This window comes from Cyclopterus lumpus, chromosome 5 (genome assembly GCF_009769545.1).
Source record: "Cyclopterus lumpus isolate fCycLum1 chromosome 5, fCycLum1.pri, whole genome shotgun sequence".
In the NCBI taxonomy this organism is placed as follows: Eukaryota; Metazoa; Chordata; class Actinopteri; order Perciformes; family Cyclopteridae; genus Cyclopterus; species Cyclopterus lumpus.
The window spans coordinates 13060233-13075358 of NC_046970.1; the positions used below are offsets into that span (position 1 = coordinate 13060233).

The 15126-nt window shown below is 38.2% G+C and overlaps 2 protein-coding genes across 3 annotated transcripts; one reads left to right on the forward strand and one right to left on the reverse strand.

Moving 5' to 3' along the window:
* The first annotated feature begins 902 nt into the window (after positions 1 to 902).
* On the forward strand, positions 903 to 3631 carry gpr84 (G protein-coupled receptor 84). Its single transcript, XM_034531802.1, has 2 exons — positions 903 to 1010; positions 1576 to 3631. The coding sequence occupies exon 2, from the start codon at positions 1577 to 1579 to the stop codon at positions 2831 to 2833; it is 1257 nt and encodes a 418-aa protein (XP_034387693.1). The 5' UTR covers positions 903 to 1010; position 1576; the 3' UTR covers positions 2834 to 3631.
* On the reverse strand, positions 3302 to 13789 carry stat2 (signal transducer and activator of transcription 2). Of its 2 annotated transcripts, XM_034531799.1 has the most exons (24): positions 13497 to 13788; positions 13040 to 13171; positions 12764 to 12908; positions 12577 to 12672; positions 11999 to 12091; positions 11821 to 11899; positions 11577 to 11656; positions 11325 to 11476; positions 10702 to 10860; positions 10517 to 10606; positions 9735 to 9794; positions 9580 to 9600; positions 9385 to 9478; positions 9069 to 9116; positions 8865 to 8948; positions 8599 to 8697; positions 8357 to 8492; positions 7522 to 7574; positions 6937 to 7022; positions 6685 to 6821; positions 6397 to 6585; positions 6129 to 6183; positions 5823 to 5914; positions 3302 to 4768 (listed from the first exon to the last, which is right to left on the reverse strand). In XM_034531799.1, the coding sequence occupies exons 2-24, from the start codon at positions 13168 to 13170 to the stop codon at positions 4548 to 4550; spliced, it is 2400 nt and encodes a 799-aa protein (XP_034387690.1). In that variant the 5' UTR covers position 13171; positions 13497 to 13788; the 3' UTR covers positions 3302 to 4547. The 2 variants fall into 2 exon arrangements, with proteins under 2 accessions (XP_034387690.1, XP_034387692.1); XM_034531801.1 differs by lacking the exon at positions 5823 to 5914 and having other exon boundaries at positions 4613 to 4768; positions 13497 to 13789.
* Between the last annotated feature and the right edge of the window lie 1337 nt (positions 13790 to 15126).

Below are 15126 nucleotides of genomic sequence, written 5' to 3' on the forward strand. Positions count from 1 at the left end.
AGAATAATACATTTAAAAAACATGAGCCTAAAAACAAAACAATGTACTCTAATATCTTCAGTGTAACTTTAGTTAATGTGTAACTGTCACCACTCAAATGGTTTCCTTGATGACTCCCTAGATTATTTCCCTAATAACCCACAATAACCATGTGCCAATAACAATAATAAAATGACTGTATCTGTCTATATAGATTTCTATATATGGAAATTATATTTAATAAAAATTGTGAGCCATGTTTTCTCAACTGCACCCTGACCACCACTACATTGGGTAGTTGAACAGAAAGGTTTGTGTCTTGATGGAGCAGTTCCAACAGCACAGAGGGACAAGGTACTGTTTGATTGCAATAACTGTAACTATTAGTAGGATGTATTTGCATTGCATGCACATTTTTGCTATAGGAATTACCTTATGCTCACAGTCCATTACTGTGACCGAAAACACGAGGAATTAAAACATTAACGTAATGTTTCAGAATAGCCTATATGCCAGGCCTGTGTGATATTTGCCTCCACAAATACATTTAACCTGACCACAAACACAAACTTGTTTCACTTTCATAAATGTGTCACAAGCATTGTTGAGTGGTTTGAGTAAATATTTGTATATATAACATATATTACAAAGTATTTTAGTTGTTACTCCAGTATTTGTTGATGTGTGTACAACACATGTTAAACAATCAATAGTTGATCTACTGAGGCGAAAGTCATGTTCTTTTTGGACATATAGTGATAAGTGACTTCGTACATATAAGCAATACATAACAAATGTAAGATTCAATGTAATGCTTTTAAAAAAAATCCATAGTACAATACATATTTTTCATCATTTGGTTATTCCATTAGAAAAAAGTTTCCTGGAACTGCACAAGATCTCGCTTACCTAATTGTAAACATGAACAGGAACAACGAAGAGGACTCACATAAAATGTAACAGCAGCAGGAAGACAGACATTCAGCGCACCAGATCCCGGCACAGACTGGCAGAAATCTCTAGATCTTAGGGTGAGAAATTCATGATGGTTTTGTTTTAAAATAGGGTCTTTTATTTGCCTTACATTAATATATAATATAAAATATAAATACACATAATGTATATATATATATTTAATATTATTAAATATATACATTTATCTTAAATCCCTTGGATGTTTTTAACTGTATGTGTTATCAATGTAAAATTACAAGCATGCTTTATTTTATGCAATGTTTTATTGTTTGAGTCATAATCTATACAGTATGTGTAATTCAGCCTATACATATAATGCCTAAAATGGCTAATGAGGATTTGTTTGAGCTTGGCAGACACTGTATTTCAGCTGTACATTACATTAGAATTATCCTGAAACTGCAGAAAAAAATCTTGAAAATGATATTATTCTTAAAACGCCTCACTAAAACATAATGAAAGAATAGTTAGATAGAAGTCTTTGTTTAAAAGGAAGTGGTGAACTATTCCGGCCATCTTTAACTTCCCGTTTCACCTATGGCACAATTGTTACCGCAAAGAAGCGTGGGGCAGTATATCACAAAGAAGCTAACTTTCATTCTGAATCCTATTGGTTGACAGAATGCTGATGAACCACACAAACTACACAGAAGATGACTTCTTCTCCTGCTCCAGTCCTTCAGTCGTCGGTTACCGGTACTTTGCTGTGCTGTGGGGATGTGTTGTGACCATCACTGGTACGGTAGGGAACCTGATGACCATTCTGGCTTTCGCCATGGACCCACGTCTGAGGACTCGCTTCAATGTGCTCATCGTCAACTTGGCTATAGCTGATCTCCTATACTGCACCATATTGCAGCCCATATCAGTTGACTCCTATCTACACCTCAGATGGCGTAGTGGTCAGCTCTGGTGCCGTATCTTCGGCCTGCTCCTTTTCCTCTCTAACTCTGTCTCCATTATCAGCCTCTGTCTGGTGGCAGTAAGTCGATATCTCCTGGTCACAAAAAGGGCCGTGTTTGACCGTGTCTTCTCTGACCGGGGTCTTATTTCACTCCTGGTCTCAGCTTGGGTACTGGGCCTGGCCAGCTTTGGCCCACTCTGGCCTGTTTATGTGTTCGTGCCACAGGTGTGCACATGCAGCTTCCATCGCACCAGAGGTCGTCCCTACAGCACCATCCTTCTCTTTTTTTACTTTTTTGTTGGTTTGGGCTGTGTTGGGGTTTTCTACCTCCTCATTTACAGACGTGTCCAGATTGCTGCACAAGCTCTGCTCCGCTACAGGCCAAGCCGCCGGTCCTCCAGAAAGAAACCATCTTCTTTAGCACAAGGGACTGATGATAGTGGTGTCGAGAGTGGCATGGCAAAGACATGTAGCTGTGAGATGAGCAGCCAGGAGGATAGAGGCAAACAAACGGATGAGATAACTTGTGAAAAATCCTCAGAATCTCTCCAGACGACTGCCATTGCCCTAAGTTCATCAGCAATCAAGTCTCCCCCTGATATCGTCCAGGCATCACCTTTACCTTCTCCCACCACTGCATCACCCTCCCCCCACTCAGGAACTTCAGGAGATGATGATGATGAATTTAAGCGTGTAACACGCATGTGCTTCATTGTTTTTCTGTGTTTTGTGTTCTGTTTTGTCCCCTTCCTGTTGCTCAACATAGCCGACAAACATAACCGCGCCCCGCAAGTACTGCACATGGTTTGTGCAAACCTCACCTGGCTGAACAGCTGTATCAACCCTGTGCTCTATGCTGTGATGAACCGGCAGTTTCGACGGGCCTACCATGTGTTGCTCAACAGGGCTGTTGCACCATTTACTTGCCTCTGGACCTGGTGGTCCCATCCGAGATCCCAAAGTCCTGGAGCTTAAACTTGCCTAAAGTAAACCCAGTATAATATTATTCTCTTGAAACAACACAGACAATAGTACCGCTATCAACTTGTTGGTTGCTTTTCTTTATTATATTTATGTTGGATTTAGAGATGCACCAATACTGACATTGGATATCAGTTAGATGCTGACACAATAGCTCAGATATTAGATCAGATATTGGTGCTATGGGGCAATCTGGTATCGGATACAATTATTTTAATAAATAACAATTCAGCAAATTTATATCTATGTATTTATTTGTTATATTTTGTTTTACAAAGTTAGGAAAGTAATGTTTAAGTGAAGCCTGATGTTGCCTTCCACATGCTTCCACACAGTTGAGGCATACACCTTTTTAATTAGGCACTGGTGCCGATACCCGAAGCTCAGGTATTGGTATTGATAGCTGTATAAATCAGATTAATGCATCCCTTGTTAAATTGAATGACCAACAATGCCATGCTCTTTATTTCACAACCATGTTTTACTATATTCTTGTTTGTTTTTTGACAATAATGTACAATATTACTTTGTGTTTATTTTATGAATGGAATACATTATATTTTGTAATACATAATCCCCACTGTTGCATTCAGAATGTTGAATTAGCCAACCATCACCACTAGGTGTCTATTACATCATATGAGAAACCACCCATGTTACAGAATCAGCACAGGATATTCTTTTGTAACACAACATGCCTGACATTAGTAATTCAGGAAGTTATGACAGTCGATGATGGTAAATTAAAGGGTATTTATTCTAATGAAGTAAAGAAAAGACTACCACTGTGAAGTGTGTCAGTCAGTAACATCAGTGATGTAAACATGAATGCATGAGTATTATGAAGTGTGGGGTGTTGTCAGCAAAAACAAAAGAAGACATAACCAGGCATAAACCAAGAGTTCATGCACGCCAGAGCAATACTGGAGGGCTTTTGTTCCCTCTGTGCTCCAGGACCAGGTGCTCTGCATCCAGTAATCTGCCATACCCACGTCAAAAACCTGGCAAAACCACACTTGTACGATAACGTAGGCAGGGGCCATCACATGCTGATAGTACACGACAAAAGATATAAGGTGTTCATGTAATCTGGTCTTTAGTGCTGTGGCGGGCCGTGTCAGATCAATGTTGCCACAAGCTGCAGGTGGCAACAGTAAAGTAACCAAAGGGACATTGAAACAATAAATGATGTGCAGTCTGCACAATCTACTCTGCTTAACATTCAGAAACAACTACAAACAAAAAATGTCAGTTTGATAGAATTTCTTAAAATAACAGCTGCATGATAGTTGAGGTGTCTAATAATTGCATCTGTCCATCCGGGGAGAGGGATCCCCTCTGTTGCTCTCCTGAAGGTTTTTTTCCCTTTTTTCCCTGTGAAAGGTTATTTTTGGGGGTTTTCCTGATCCGATGTGAGGTCCTGGGACAGGGATGTCGTATGTGTACAGATTGTAAAGTTTTTGTAAAAAAAATGTAATTTGTGATATTGGGCTATGCAAAAAAAACTGAATTGAATTAATACAGGTGCCTGGGACACTAATGGAGTGGATATTAGTCCAGCTAATTCAATTATCTCTCTTTTGTGTGTTCAAATAGTCTCATTATCAATAATAATAAAACATGATAAAAAAGAGAATTATAACATTCTAATCATTTCAAAGTGCACAGCTGGAAACAAATGCTGAAAAAGGAAAGATGTTACAGAGGTTCATTGGAAAATGCTTCCACAGGATTGTGGGGGCAGGCAATTAAATCCTGTAAGAGCGAAATCAGGCAGCCCCGCCTCATCTTGCAAGATGTCAGAATCAACAAAGATGTGGGGGTTGTTGATAAACGTCAGTAACTCATCCTCTGTGGCTACAAAGGAGTCGGACAGCATGGGGTCAGTGTGATACGTTTCCAGAGGTGAGGGAGGACTCCCGTTTGGTTCTGAGAGAAGAGAAAGGGACAAGAGAAAGATCATGTTTCTACTTCCGTGGCTGTTATTTATTTGTGCTACTGCTTTCACAAAAAGGTGATGTGCTATGCAACCCACCAACAGGAGAAGAGAAAGTACAGACTGATGCTGGAGGATTTGATTTTGCACAAGATTCTCGTGAATTGCATGCACTTTTCTTTCAGCTCATCAAATGATTCAAGATCTAACAATATCCAATACACTCGGTTTGTTTAACTGTTTTAATATCTCAATTAAAAGTACTTATTGCCTTTTGCAATTCATAAAAGAATAGTGGTTCTGAGCAGTTGCCAGGCAACCAGAGTAAACACAATGAAGTTACTGGTTGTGGCCAAGAAAAAGCCCAGCACATAACATCTTATTATTGTTTTAACACGTTGAATTTTGTATTGATTTAATAAAAGAAATATAATTTTTATAATTAGTAACTTTTAGAGGGGCTGGTAGGTGGATTTTACCATTTAAAAAACGTTATCTCCCAAACTTTTGCTTTCACCAAAGTGGTACATAGATCTGCAACTTGAAGATGGAGATGAAATGCTATTGCTGCCACAATAACTCCTAGTGATAATATAAAAAACTATTTTAAAAATCAATAATAGTACAGCCATATTATTTCGGATTTCATGATTAAGCATTACTGTTGGTATTGTTTAACATAATGTGCTGTTTTTATTTTTACAACGTTATTCCATCGATTTTAACACATACACCAAGCAAAGTGTTAAAGAATCCAAGCATCAGAAGGTAGAATCAAAAAGCTATAAACAATTAAATACATGTGTTATGAACAGTTATGCTCAAATCAAATCATTGTTAGATAATATGTTCAGTAGAGCAGACTACTGTACATGTGCATGCAGTCGAAGCAGCCCACAGCCCCACGGCCTATAAGTTCCCCAATGATTTCCCACAGCGCAGGCTCAAAATAGAAAGAGCAAACCCGGAGCTCTGTGACGAAAGGAGAGTGATTTGTTTGGATGAGGTTTTCAGCTGGATGGGACAGCAAGGAGAGCCATGACTCACCAGCTGCCTCTCCACACAGGGCATTCATTGGCTCCAAGCCTTCACCCTGTGCCATGTCAGAGGACATGGGTGACTTAGCCTCCAGTGTGTCCCTACATGACCAATAACAAACAGTCATTACAACCAGTTGCTCATGACAAAAAAAGGGGATGGGAACACTACTTCTCAGATGAAGCAAGTGCATTTTTTGTTTGCAGTTGTTGTTTCTGTATAAAAAGCACATTTAGAATATAAAGAACAATTAAGTATTATTTTAAAAAGCAAGATGCTGTAAACCAGCGTGAAGAAAAATAATAATACACTTACTCCTTTGAAACAAACATCAGCTTGGTTTTGATGTACTGTATGTAAAGACTGTTACCTGAAAGAGAACGAGTTTAGAAATAAATGTGTCATAATCATCAGCAACACTATCAATACATTGTAATTGAATTGTAAATGAATACTGCAAGGCAAAACACCATTCACATAGCATTAACTAAAACAGCAATGAAGTGTGTTTTGGACAAATTTGCTTTCCAAAAATATTGAAGCGGCAAGAAAAAAGTACAAGCAAAACATTTGTTGCCCTTACTTCCACTCTTTTTAGAGTAGTATTTTCCGAAAGCCTCATCTTTAGGGGTGCTGGGATATAGGTAGAGAAGAGGACTTTCTGGGATATTTTCAGCCTCTAAGATCTGGTAATCCCTGATGATTTCATGGAAAGGAATCTGGCAGAGGTCGACCTTGGTGAAGGGCCGGACTTTCTTCACTTCAGGCTCACCTACAATAGACAGGATGATAGTATTTGATGTTGATACTAGATTTGTCTACCAATTTAAAACAATATTTTAGGATCATTAAGAAATCAAAAATACCTCACCAGTTATGGTCATTTCTACCCAGGAGAAGGTGATTCCCCCAATGACACTTTCACTGAACCGCAACAAGAACGTGCCTCTCTGTTTCTTCTTCAGGAGGGACTTCTCTTTGCCTTTGCTCACAAACCCCATGATGAGGCTACAGTGCAAACAAAAAACCTTACATAAAACCGGAAACGTCTCCCATTTCCCAGTAATTAAAAGACTTTAGCTCAACTGCTTCTCATTTAAACCCTGATTGGACCAAAACATACCCATCCCTCCACAGGTCTTCAAGGTATGTTTTCACCAACACCAAGATGCCATCAAACCACACCCAGAAAGTGTCAGGAGTATTTTCCTGGAACAAAGGGTGTGGAAAAGGTCATCAATTCCCATCTACAGTATATTCATTAACAATAAACATCTACTGTCACGCTGTAATGCTCATTGTGAAAAGAACACAAATTGTGAGATGGATAAAAGTTGAGTCGCACAACTTGTTTTTGATCCTAATGAGTCACATTGAATTAAATGTAAAAAAAAAAAAATGATAGTGGTGGATATTTAAGGGACATGGTCACACTGTTAACATGTTGAGGTTTAGCAGGTAATGTGTTTCCTGTTTGACACCTTAGTTTACCATGTTTAATAGCTTACATACATATTAGCAGAAAACACATCATACATAATGGGTATCTCGTTCGTTTTTTAGGAATTTAGTCATAAACCAACAAACTGACATTTGACATGATGGTGGCAATAGAGGAAAAGTCGAGATATTATGAGTCGAGTGATTAGGGTTTATGTTAATCCCTTAAACCATGCTGAAAATATTTACTAGGATTCAGGATTCTTACCTTGCTAAATTTTGACCAAGCTACTTTGCAGGTGTCATATTTCTGCTGCTTTCCTGGGGGGATGGAAAATAAACAAAGCATTATACAACATCAAAAATAAAACATGCATACAAGCCATAAAAGACAGAATTATAGTGGGCAATCCTTTTAATCATAATCTAATAAAAAGCAATAAGTCCTGCTGGGTGTCATCATTATTCTAATGATATTGTTGACATACTTTTCCATAAAGACAAGCATCAATAAACCAAACAGCTGAAGTTGCAATACCACTTTCAAGCTTTCTAGATAGACACCAATGTATCTTCTTTTACATTTAGTGGTTGCTCTAAATGAAGAAATAAAAACTAAATAAATATTTTTAAGTTTTAACCATCCTTTTGTTTGATCTAGGGAAAAATGGTATAAGAGGACAAATGTACCAGTATCCCCCAAATGGTTAGAGACACAACATGTATGATCAGCTCTATTCTTATGAGAAACTGGATAGATGAAATATAAAACAGACAAACTGATGCGGGGATTCTTTTGGTTAAATAATGTCAATCCTTCCAATATTGGCATTCAAAAAAGGACAAAACAGCAATTCAACATGTTATACCAATGCCTCTAGAGCTTAGAAGTTTTTCTGAGACTTGATTAATTTTTTTAATCTTTAAATGTAAAGCCAGTCAGTCTTACAGACGCAAGTAACTTGTATCAAAATCGGACCAAGGTGTTTCTTAATATTCTGTTTGACTCAGAACAGAACCAATTCAGTCCTATTTTTAGACAGAACAACGTCAAAAATATGCAAAAGCAAGTGACTGAAACAGAACATTGAAGCAGGATTTACCGAAAAGTCTGTGTGCCATCATTTCCAGCTGATCCTCACTCAGACCACGTTTAGTGGCAGAGAGAAACTGCCAGCTCAACATTTCTCCAAACTGCGGCCAAGTAGCTGCAGGAGAGTTGGTGAAGAACACGACATCCTGGAGAAACAGACGCACATTAACAAATATATACACAATACATTTCTAATGCCTTCTAATAGCACTACAACATACGGTGTGTGTTAGTCTTTCAGGGATCTCTCACCGTTGTGTCCACACTGAGCAGGTTGAACCAGAGGACAGATGCCCAGGCACTCTGCTGCTGGCTGGAGTTAGAGATGATGACCACCGGGATTGAGGAGGCCTAAATTGGTGGCAGGGAACGATAACTTATTTAAGTCATATTTCCATAATCAAGACAATAAAAATGATGACATAATACTTCATTTGTAGACAAAGCACATTAAGGTAATGGTTATTATTTTTATAAAGCCAACCGTATAACAAGAAAGGAAGCAGAAGAAACTCCACCTGCAACTCAACTGACACGCCTTTCATCTCAAACACAGTGTCAAAGTAGATGATGTGCAGCTCCTCTGTAACACTGAGAGAAATCTGCAAACACCAAAAAACACACACACACAGATCATTATTCGGTTGTTCACATCTCCTTTATTTATGACTTGAGTTAAACTGTAAGCACAGATATCTTCAGGATTGCTAATGTCTACTCACATCACTGACTCCTTTGCCGCCACCTCCAGACTTCTGCTCCTTCAGAGTCTACAGAAAAATATGAGTACAAAATACAAAATAAAATCAAACAAATATATTTCCACCTGTAATTAAAGACATTGTCATTTACATGTTTCGTCTTAATCACTACAGTTTAGCTTCTGGAGACTGTTTCATGTGTGCAGTTGAAAATGTTACAGTTAAGTATTTATCTTTCAAATGTTGGAATTATTAAAGGCTGCCTATCTTATTGTTGTTAAGAGTTTTATACATCGTCTATTCATATTTATTCTTTTTTTAAATCATTATCACTCACAAGATGCCTGAAGTCTGCTACCATGCCTCCATTCTGGCTCTCTGCCATGTTCAAAGCCTTGCTTTTAGTCCCAAGGACATTAAAACGCCGATATCTGCAGACAAAACAAATTCACATCAGATTCAAAAGTTTAAACAGTTCTTCTTGAAATGCCACTTGATATGAAAGCTAAAGTTATACGAAACAAATACTCACCCTTTGATCTGAGGAGCCTCCCTAATTTCAAAAGTGAGAAAAACAGAGCAGTGACCAGAGGGGCAACAAAACATCTACATCTTTTGTCTGAAGTTAAATTTGCAGGTTTGCTGTGTGTGTGTAGTGAAAGTAACTCAAACTAAAAGGAACCTCACCTGTCCATGGACACATTAACTTTCATGGAGTGGTTCATCTCAGGGAACTTAATAAGAAGCCTGAAAATATTAAATCAGATGTAAGATTTTAGAAATATTAAAAGGCTGAATGAGTAGAATTTGGCAGTTTTTTTAACTCTTTTTCTTGGCTCAAGGACACCAGAAGCACACGCTCCCTGACTGCGGTTAGGGTGTTCGCTAGTGAGTTGAAGCCAAACCCAGATTCACAAGCTTTGTTTGTTTTACATTTCACCTCACTATATTAAACAAAAATAAAAGATTGTAGCTTCCTCTTCATCTGGCACTTGGTTGATTCGTTGTTCAATAAGATAATACAGGCAGTATTATCTGCAAATACAGACACCAACACACTCTTAGTCGGTAATAATTGATGATTGAGAGGAATTATCTATGAAAAAGCATTAAATGATCATTGTTCTTATGGTCATCATGTTCATATGAGATCAGAATTGCTATAATGTTTATGTGGTGAATTAAAACCCACTACAGCCAGTAAATTGAGTTTAGGTGAGTTGAGCTCCACTGCAACCCTTTGTTTTGCTACAGAGGTAGACAGGTCAGGGGTCCAACATGCACAACTAGCATACTAATAACCGCATATGTAGTTATGAAAACTGATATTGATTAGCACAATACATGAAGGCATTGGTCGGAATGTACTGAAGAAAAGTATGTACATATAGATTAAGTCAAACATTTACTAAAAGTAAATTAAAATAAATACATAGCATTGTGGTGATTGCCTGGAGTGTCACACTGACCTGGTCTTGACAGAGAACTGGACGTTTGTGCGCAGCACCAGGGGTCCTTTTCCTTGAGGCATGGAGGGCTGGGTCTCCACCACAAAGGAACTTCAAGAAACAGTTAGACAATAATGTCATGAAATTGAACAAGGAAATCACACAAGAGCAAGACAGTGTTTGAAAGTGTGTCCTAAAAGAGAGACCTCTTGAGTAAGTCTTTAAGAAGAGTATCTGCTCTCTTCTGCATTGTGGGTTTTTGGTCCTTCACCGGGTCGTTGTCATAGGTCACTTTTTCTACCAGCTCCTCCAGTTTACCAAGAAACTCCCGCACCTGGAACAGACACACTGCCACACAGGTGAACCTACAAAACAAGAGGAAAAGAGCAAAAGTGATGATGTCCACACAAGTCTTAAGAAAGGAAGAAAAAAGAGAATAAGAAAAAAACAGACGAATAAAGACCATGAATTAGAGCTGAAATAAATCTACTAAGATTTATTTTAGTTGATTAGTCGTTTTTCATGCTTTTTTTCATGCTGAATAACATATTTCAAAAAAACTCATAAGCACATCTCTGGTTAACACAGGTTTTTGTGTGATTCTTTGAAGAGGAACTGAGTTTTACAGATCTCTCGAGTAAGTAATAAAACAAATTCTATGAGTGTTCATCAACCAGGAATTTCTTTAGTCGAGGAGAGCCCTACAACGAATGTGATATAGTAGTGGTGAGATTGGGAAAGTCTCAAATTCAACCTATGAATTGATATAACTGTTACAGTAAAACCGTAAAGATTCAAACTGATGTGAAGCAGTTGGAGATGAACATACCACTTCTCTAGCTGGTCCAGAAGAACATTGTCTGGAGCACCAATGCAGGCCTTCTGCTGCCTCCTCTGCCACTCCACCAGCTCCTTTTTCACCAATATATCGATCAGGTCATCAGTCCTGTCGAGGAGCTTATTTAGGTCTGACAGTGTGCTCTAAGAAGATAATTGTATGACACAAAAATTATTATTATTTTTGAATTGGGAAAATAATTGAACTAAGGAGAGATGATGGTGTTAATTAAGAATAGTGTACCTTTCTACATTCATTCAGTCTGTTGATAAGTAACTGAAAAACATGAATTTGTTCCTTCTCCACCGCCTCATCTACCACAGCTGCATAAACGTTTCCACAGCGGGATCACAGTTTCCATAGAAGACAAAACAAAAAGAGAAAAACAAAAGAGAACATATAGCTATGATTCAGGCACTTTATTACTCATCCTAAGAGAACATTGTCACAACATGGAAATTTAACCAGAACTTTTAAATCTGCTTACCTTCCATTTTATAGGTTTGGTATTTAAAATCAAACTCGTCTTGCTGCTCCTCCAGACAAAACATTGTATGTTCCATACACTATATCCCAAAAGTCCAGAGAACAAAAATAATTAATTAATTGTGATATCTTTCAATTACAAAGCACCACACAATGGCATAAAGCAACATAATCTGCACCTGCACTTCATTCCGAAGGCCAGCCATTTTGCGTTCAAGGTCCTGCTGGCTGCTCGTCTCCATGGCTTCTTGCGCTACATGCAAGAACTCGACCTGAGAAAACCAAAGGAGCAGGTATAGAGATAAAGAATCTCTCATGTGAAACTGAGTAATATTTTTTTCAATGCAAAAAAAGTATGAGTGAAAGTGGCAGTTAATAACAATATCACTGCTTGGTGGAAAATCTTGGTGGAAAACCACACACTGAGTCCTGAAGTTTGTTTTCAGTACATGTGACACTTTAAATAACTGCCAATACATTTATATACTGAATACAAACAAAATGTATAACGGAAATTCTTATTTGACACAATGAACATATCCTTCTAAACGTAATTAATTAAGTAACAGTACACACAGCAAATCCACTCTGGGTGGCTGGCCTTTGAGTTAACCGCCAAATCATGGCAACTTTTTAAATTGGTATAATATATCAGGTGACAACTGGAATGTTTCCTTGAGCAATGGATTCATTGAAATGTTGTATGAGCAGCAAGGTGTGTCCCATATACAATACATTAATTAAATGTTGACCTAACCTGCTCAACCAGATCAGCACTTTGCAGGATTTCCTTTTCTTTTCCCAAAAACCATAGGATTGTGTTTGCCAAGGCACACGGGTCATCCAGGTATCTCTGCAAGGAGAGAGAGGTTAGATGGATATCAGAGTCAAAGCCATTATTGTTCTCCTAAAGTAAAGAAACCATTGATACTACCCAGACACACCTGAAAGTTCTGTTTATAGCGTCTAATGTTGTGCTGCATCAAGAAAGACTCCTCCTGGACAAAGCGGCTGTGTTGTATATCCAAATTCTCCAGTAGGACCTGGAACAGCGCCATTGCCAAATCATGGTCCCTTGCTGCTCGTTGCCTAAAGAACAAAAACAACAAGATACAAATAGTCAGAGTTTTACAAACAGGGTAAATTACTGTAATATTTGAATGGTATAATATTGGTTGAATGATATCCGGGGCAAAAGAGATGAGTGCTGCATTAGTTACCACTCCTGCTTCTCTATCCAGACTGACAGGTAGTGCCTCACATCCATAGGCAAAGCATCCCTGTCATAGAGCTCATGTAGCTGCTGTGTGTAAACATCAGGCAGGTCCGTCAGTCTGTCCCACTGAGCCATCCTAAAGAAACACCAACATGCACACAAACAGCGAGCCACGTTTAATGCGTGTGCGTTAAAAGACAGCGCCAGTGCATTTAAAAGTGGCAGGTTCAAAGTCTAAGTCTGTAATCAACAGTTGAAGGAGTAAAGGGCAAACCCTGTGACTAACTAACGTTGTACGAATGTGAACATGTGATTTATTGTCTATAAATTGTGTTATTATCTTTTTAAACAAGCCATTGGAGGTTGAGACATAGTTTATTTGTATGTTACGTTAGCTTGTTTTGGACGAACTGTCCGTCAGCAGCGTACACAGGCCCATTAGTAACGAAATATTTGCTTACCTCACTTTCTGCTGTCAGACAGAGTCCACTTCGAAATGTCTTCGTAACTAACGTCAGCTAACTGGTCATTTAAGACAGGCGCATCGCTATCCCTGTTTCTTCCGTAACCGCTAGCGTGAGTTGCAGCCGCTGTTCGACGTTAGTAAAACAAAACAACTGCCGTGTCAAGCGTGTTATTTCCTTGATATATTTTTATTTAGTTCTCTGTTTCATTGGATGTCTGCTTATTCCTCCCAAGTGGTTCTCCTCAAACTAACCATGGGCACCATTTTGGCTCTGACACAATTTCCGTTAAAGCACTATAGAGCCGAAATGTCCGGATTAGGTGAAACAGTTTCCTAAGGAACGCAAAGCTACCAGCTCATTGGTCGAGCTGGTCACAGATCAGGGCTCGCTGTTGGTACATTTTTACGTCAATCTGTTGCCAGGGGCGTGTTCAACAAAATCGAAACTTATGGTCCTGGATGAAAATTTCTCGAGAAATGAGGTTGTGAAAGTGACGAAACGAGCTTGTGACGCACTCACGGGCGGAGCACGGCATTATGTGCACGAGGGGCCCTGGAATATAATTGTATATATAATTGTATTATTTAGTGTGTAGCCTAGTATGTAACCATTGCAGCCACTTAAACTCGTACAAATTGATATGCCCCCATTGGTTTGAGAAATAAATACCCAACACTTCTTCATTTCCACTTAAAGGTTTCTTCACCTGTATACATTCTTTATATACAGAATCAACAAGGGAAGCCAAGCTTTTGGAAGATGTGTTGGCGATCAGAACATCTGAATATTTTTTTTTGCACAGACTTATTGATTTAGATCTCTTGATAGCGTTCCAGGAATTATAGATTCTAATATAGTTAAAACAAATGGTGTGGAACGCAATATTATTCATTTATTTGCCTGTTGGCCCAAATATTGATCATACTCAATTAGAAACAGAGAACTGCCCAACACATTCAAATCTAATGAGGGATGCTATGAAACCCTTTGAGCTAGAGAAATATATATATAAAGGTTATGACATATATATATATATATATATATATATATATATATATACACAGCATATATGTCATAACCTTGACATTAGTATTGTTGTTATGCCTTGTTGTATTGTCTGTACATAGGAGTGCGTATGTATATGTGAAGGGGTGTATATATTCTGTTAGCTATGACAAAAAAATGACAATAAACACAGTATAAAAAAGAAAGAAAAGAAATCCCACATTTCTCAATTCAATCAATTGTATTTGTTTGTTGTTTTTTTCTGTTTAGTCTTCTTGAACTTTACATACACTAAAGACACTACAATACATAAAGTTGAGACACTGTCTAAGGGACTAAATCTGTTCACAGACAGGTGGAAATATAAACACCTGGCAGTGTAGCCGACTCAAAACCATTGCGGTAGTTCTAATCTAGAGTCTCTGATTAGTTATACATTAAAAACAGTATTACGTTACAATTTTACTCACTTGGAAGTGCTGTTACACAAAGAGAAATATAATACACACTAACTGTAGCTTACAACAGGGCTCCCATGCTTTCACCCACGGTCATTTCAAATCTTCTCTTATCAAGGCACTCTTATTCTCTTATCCAGCATGCCAGCTGCACCTATCAA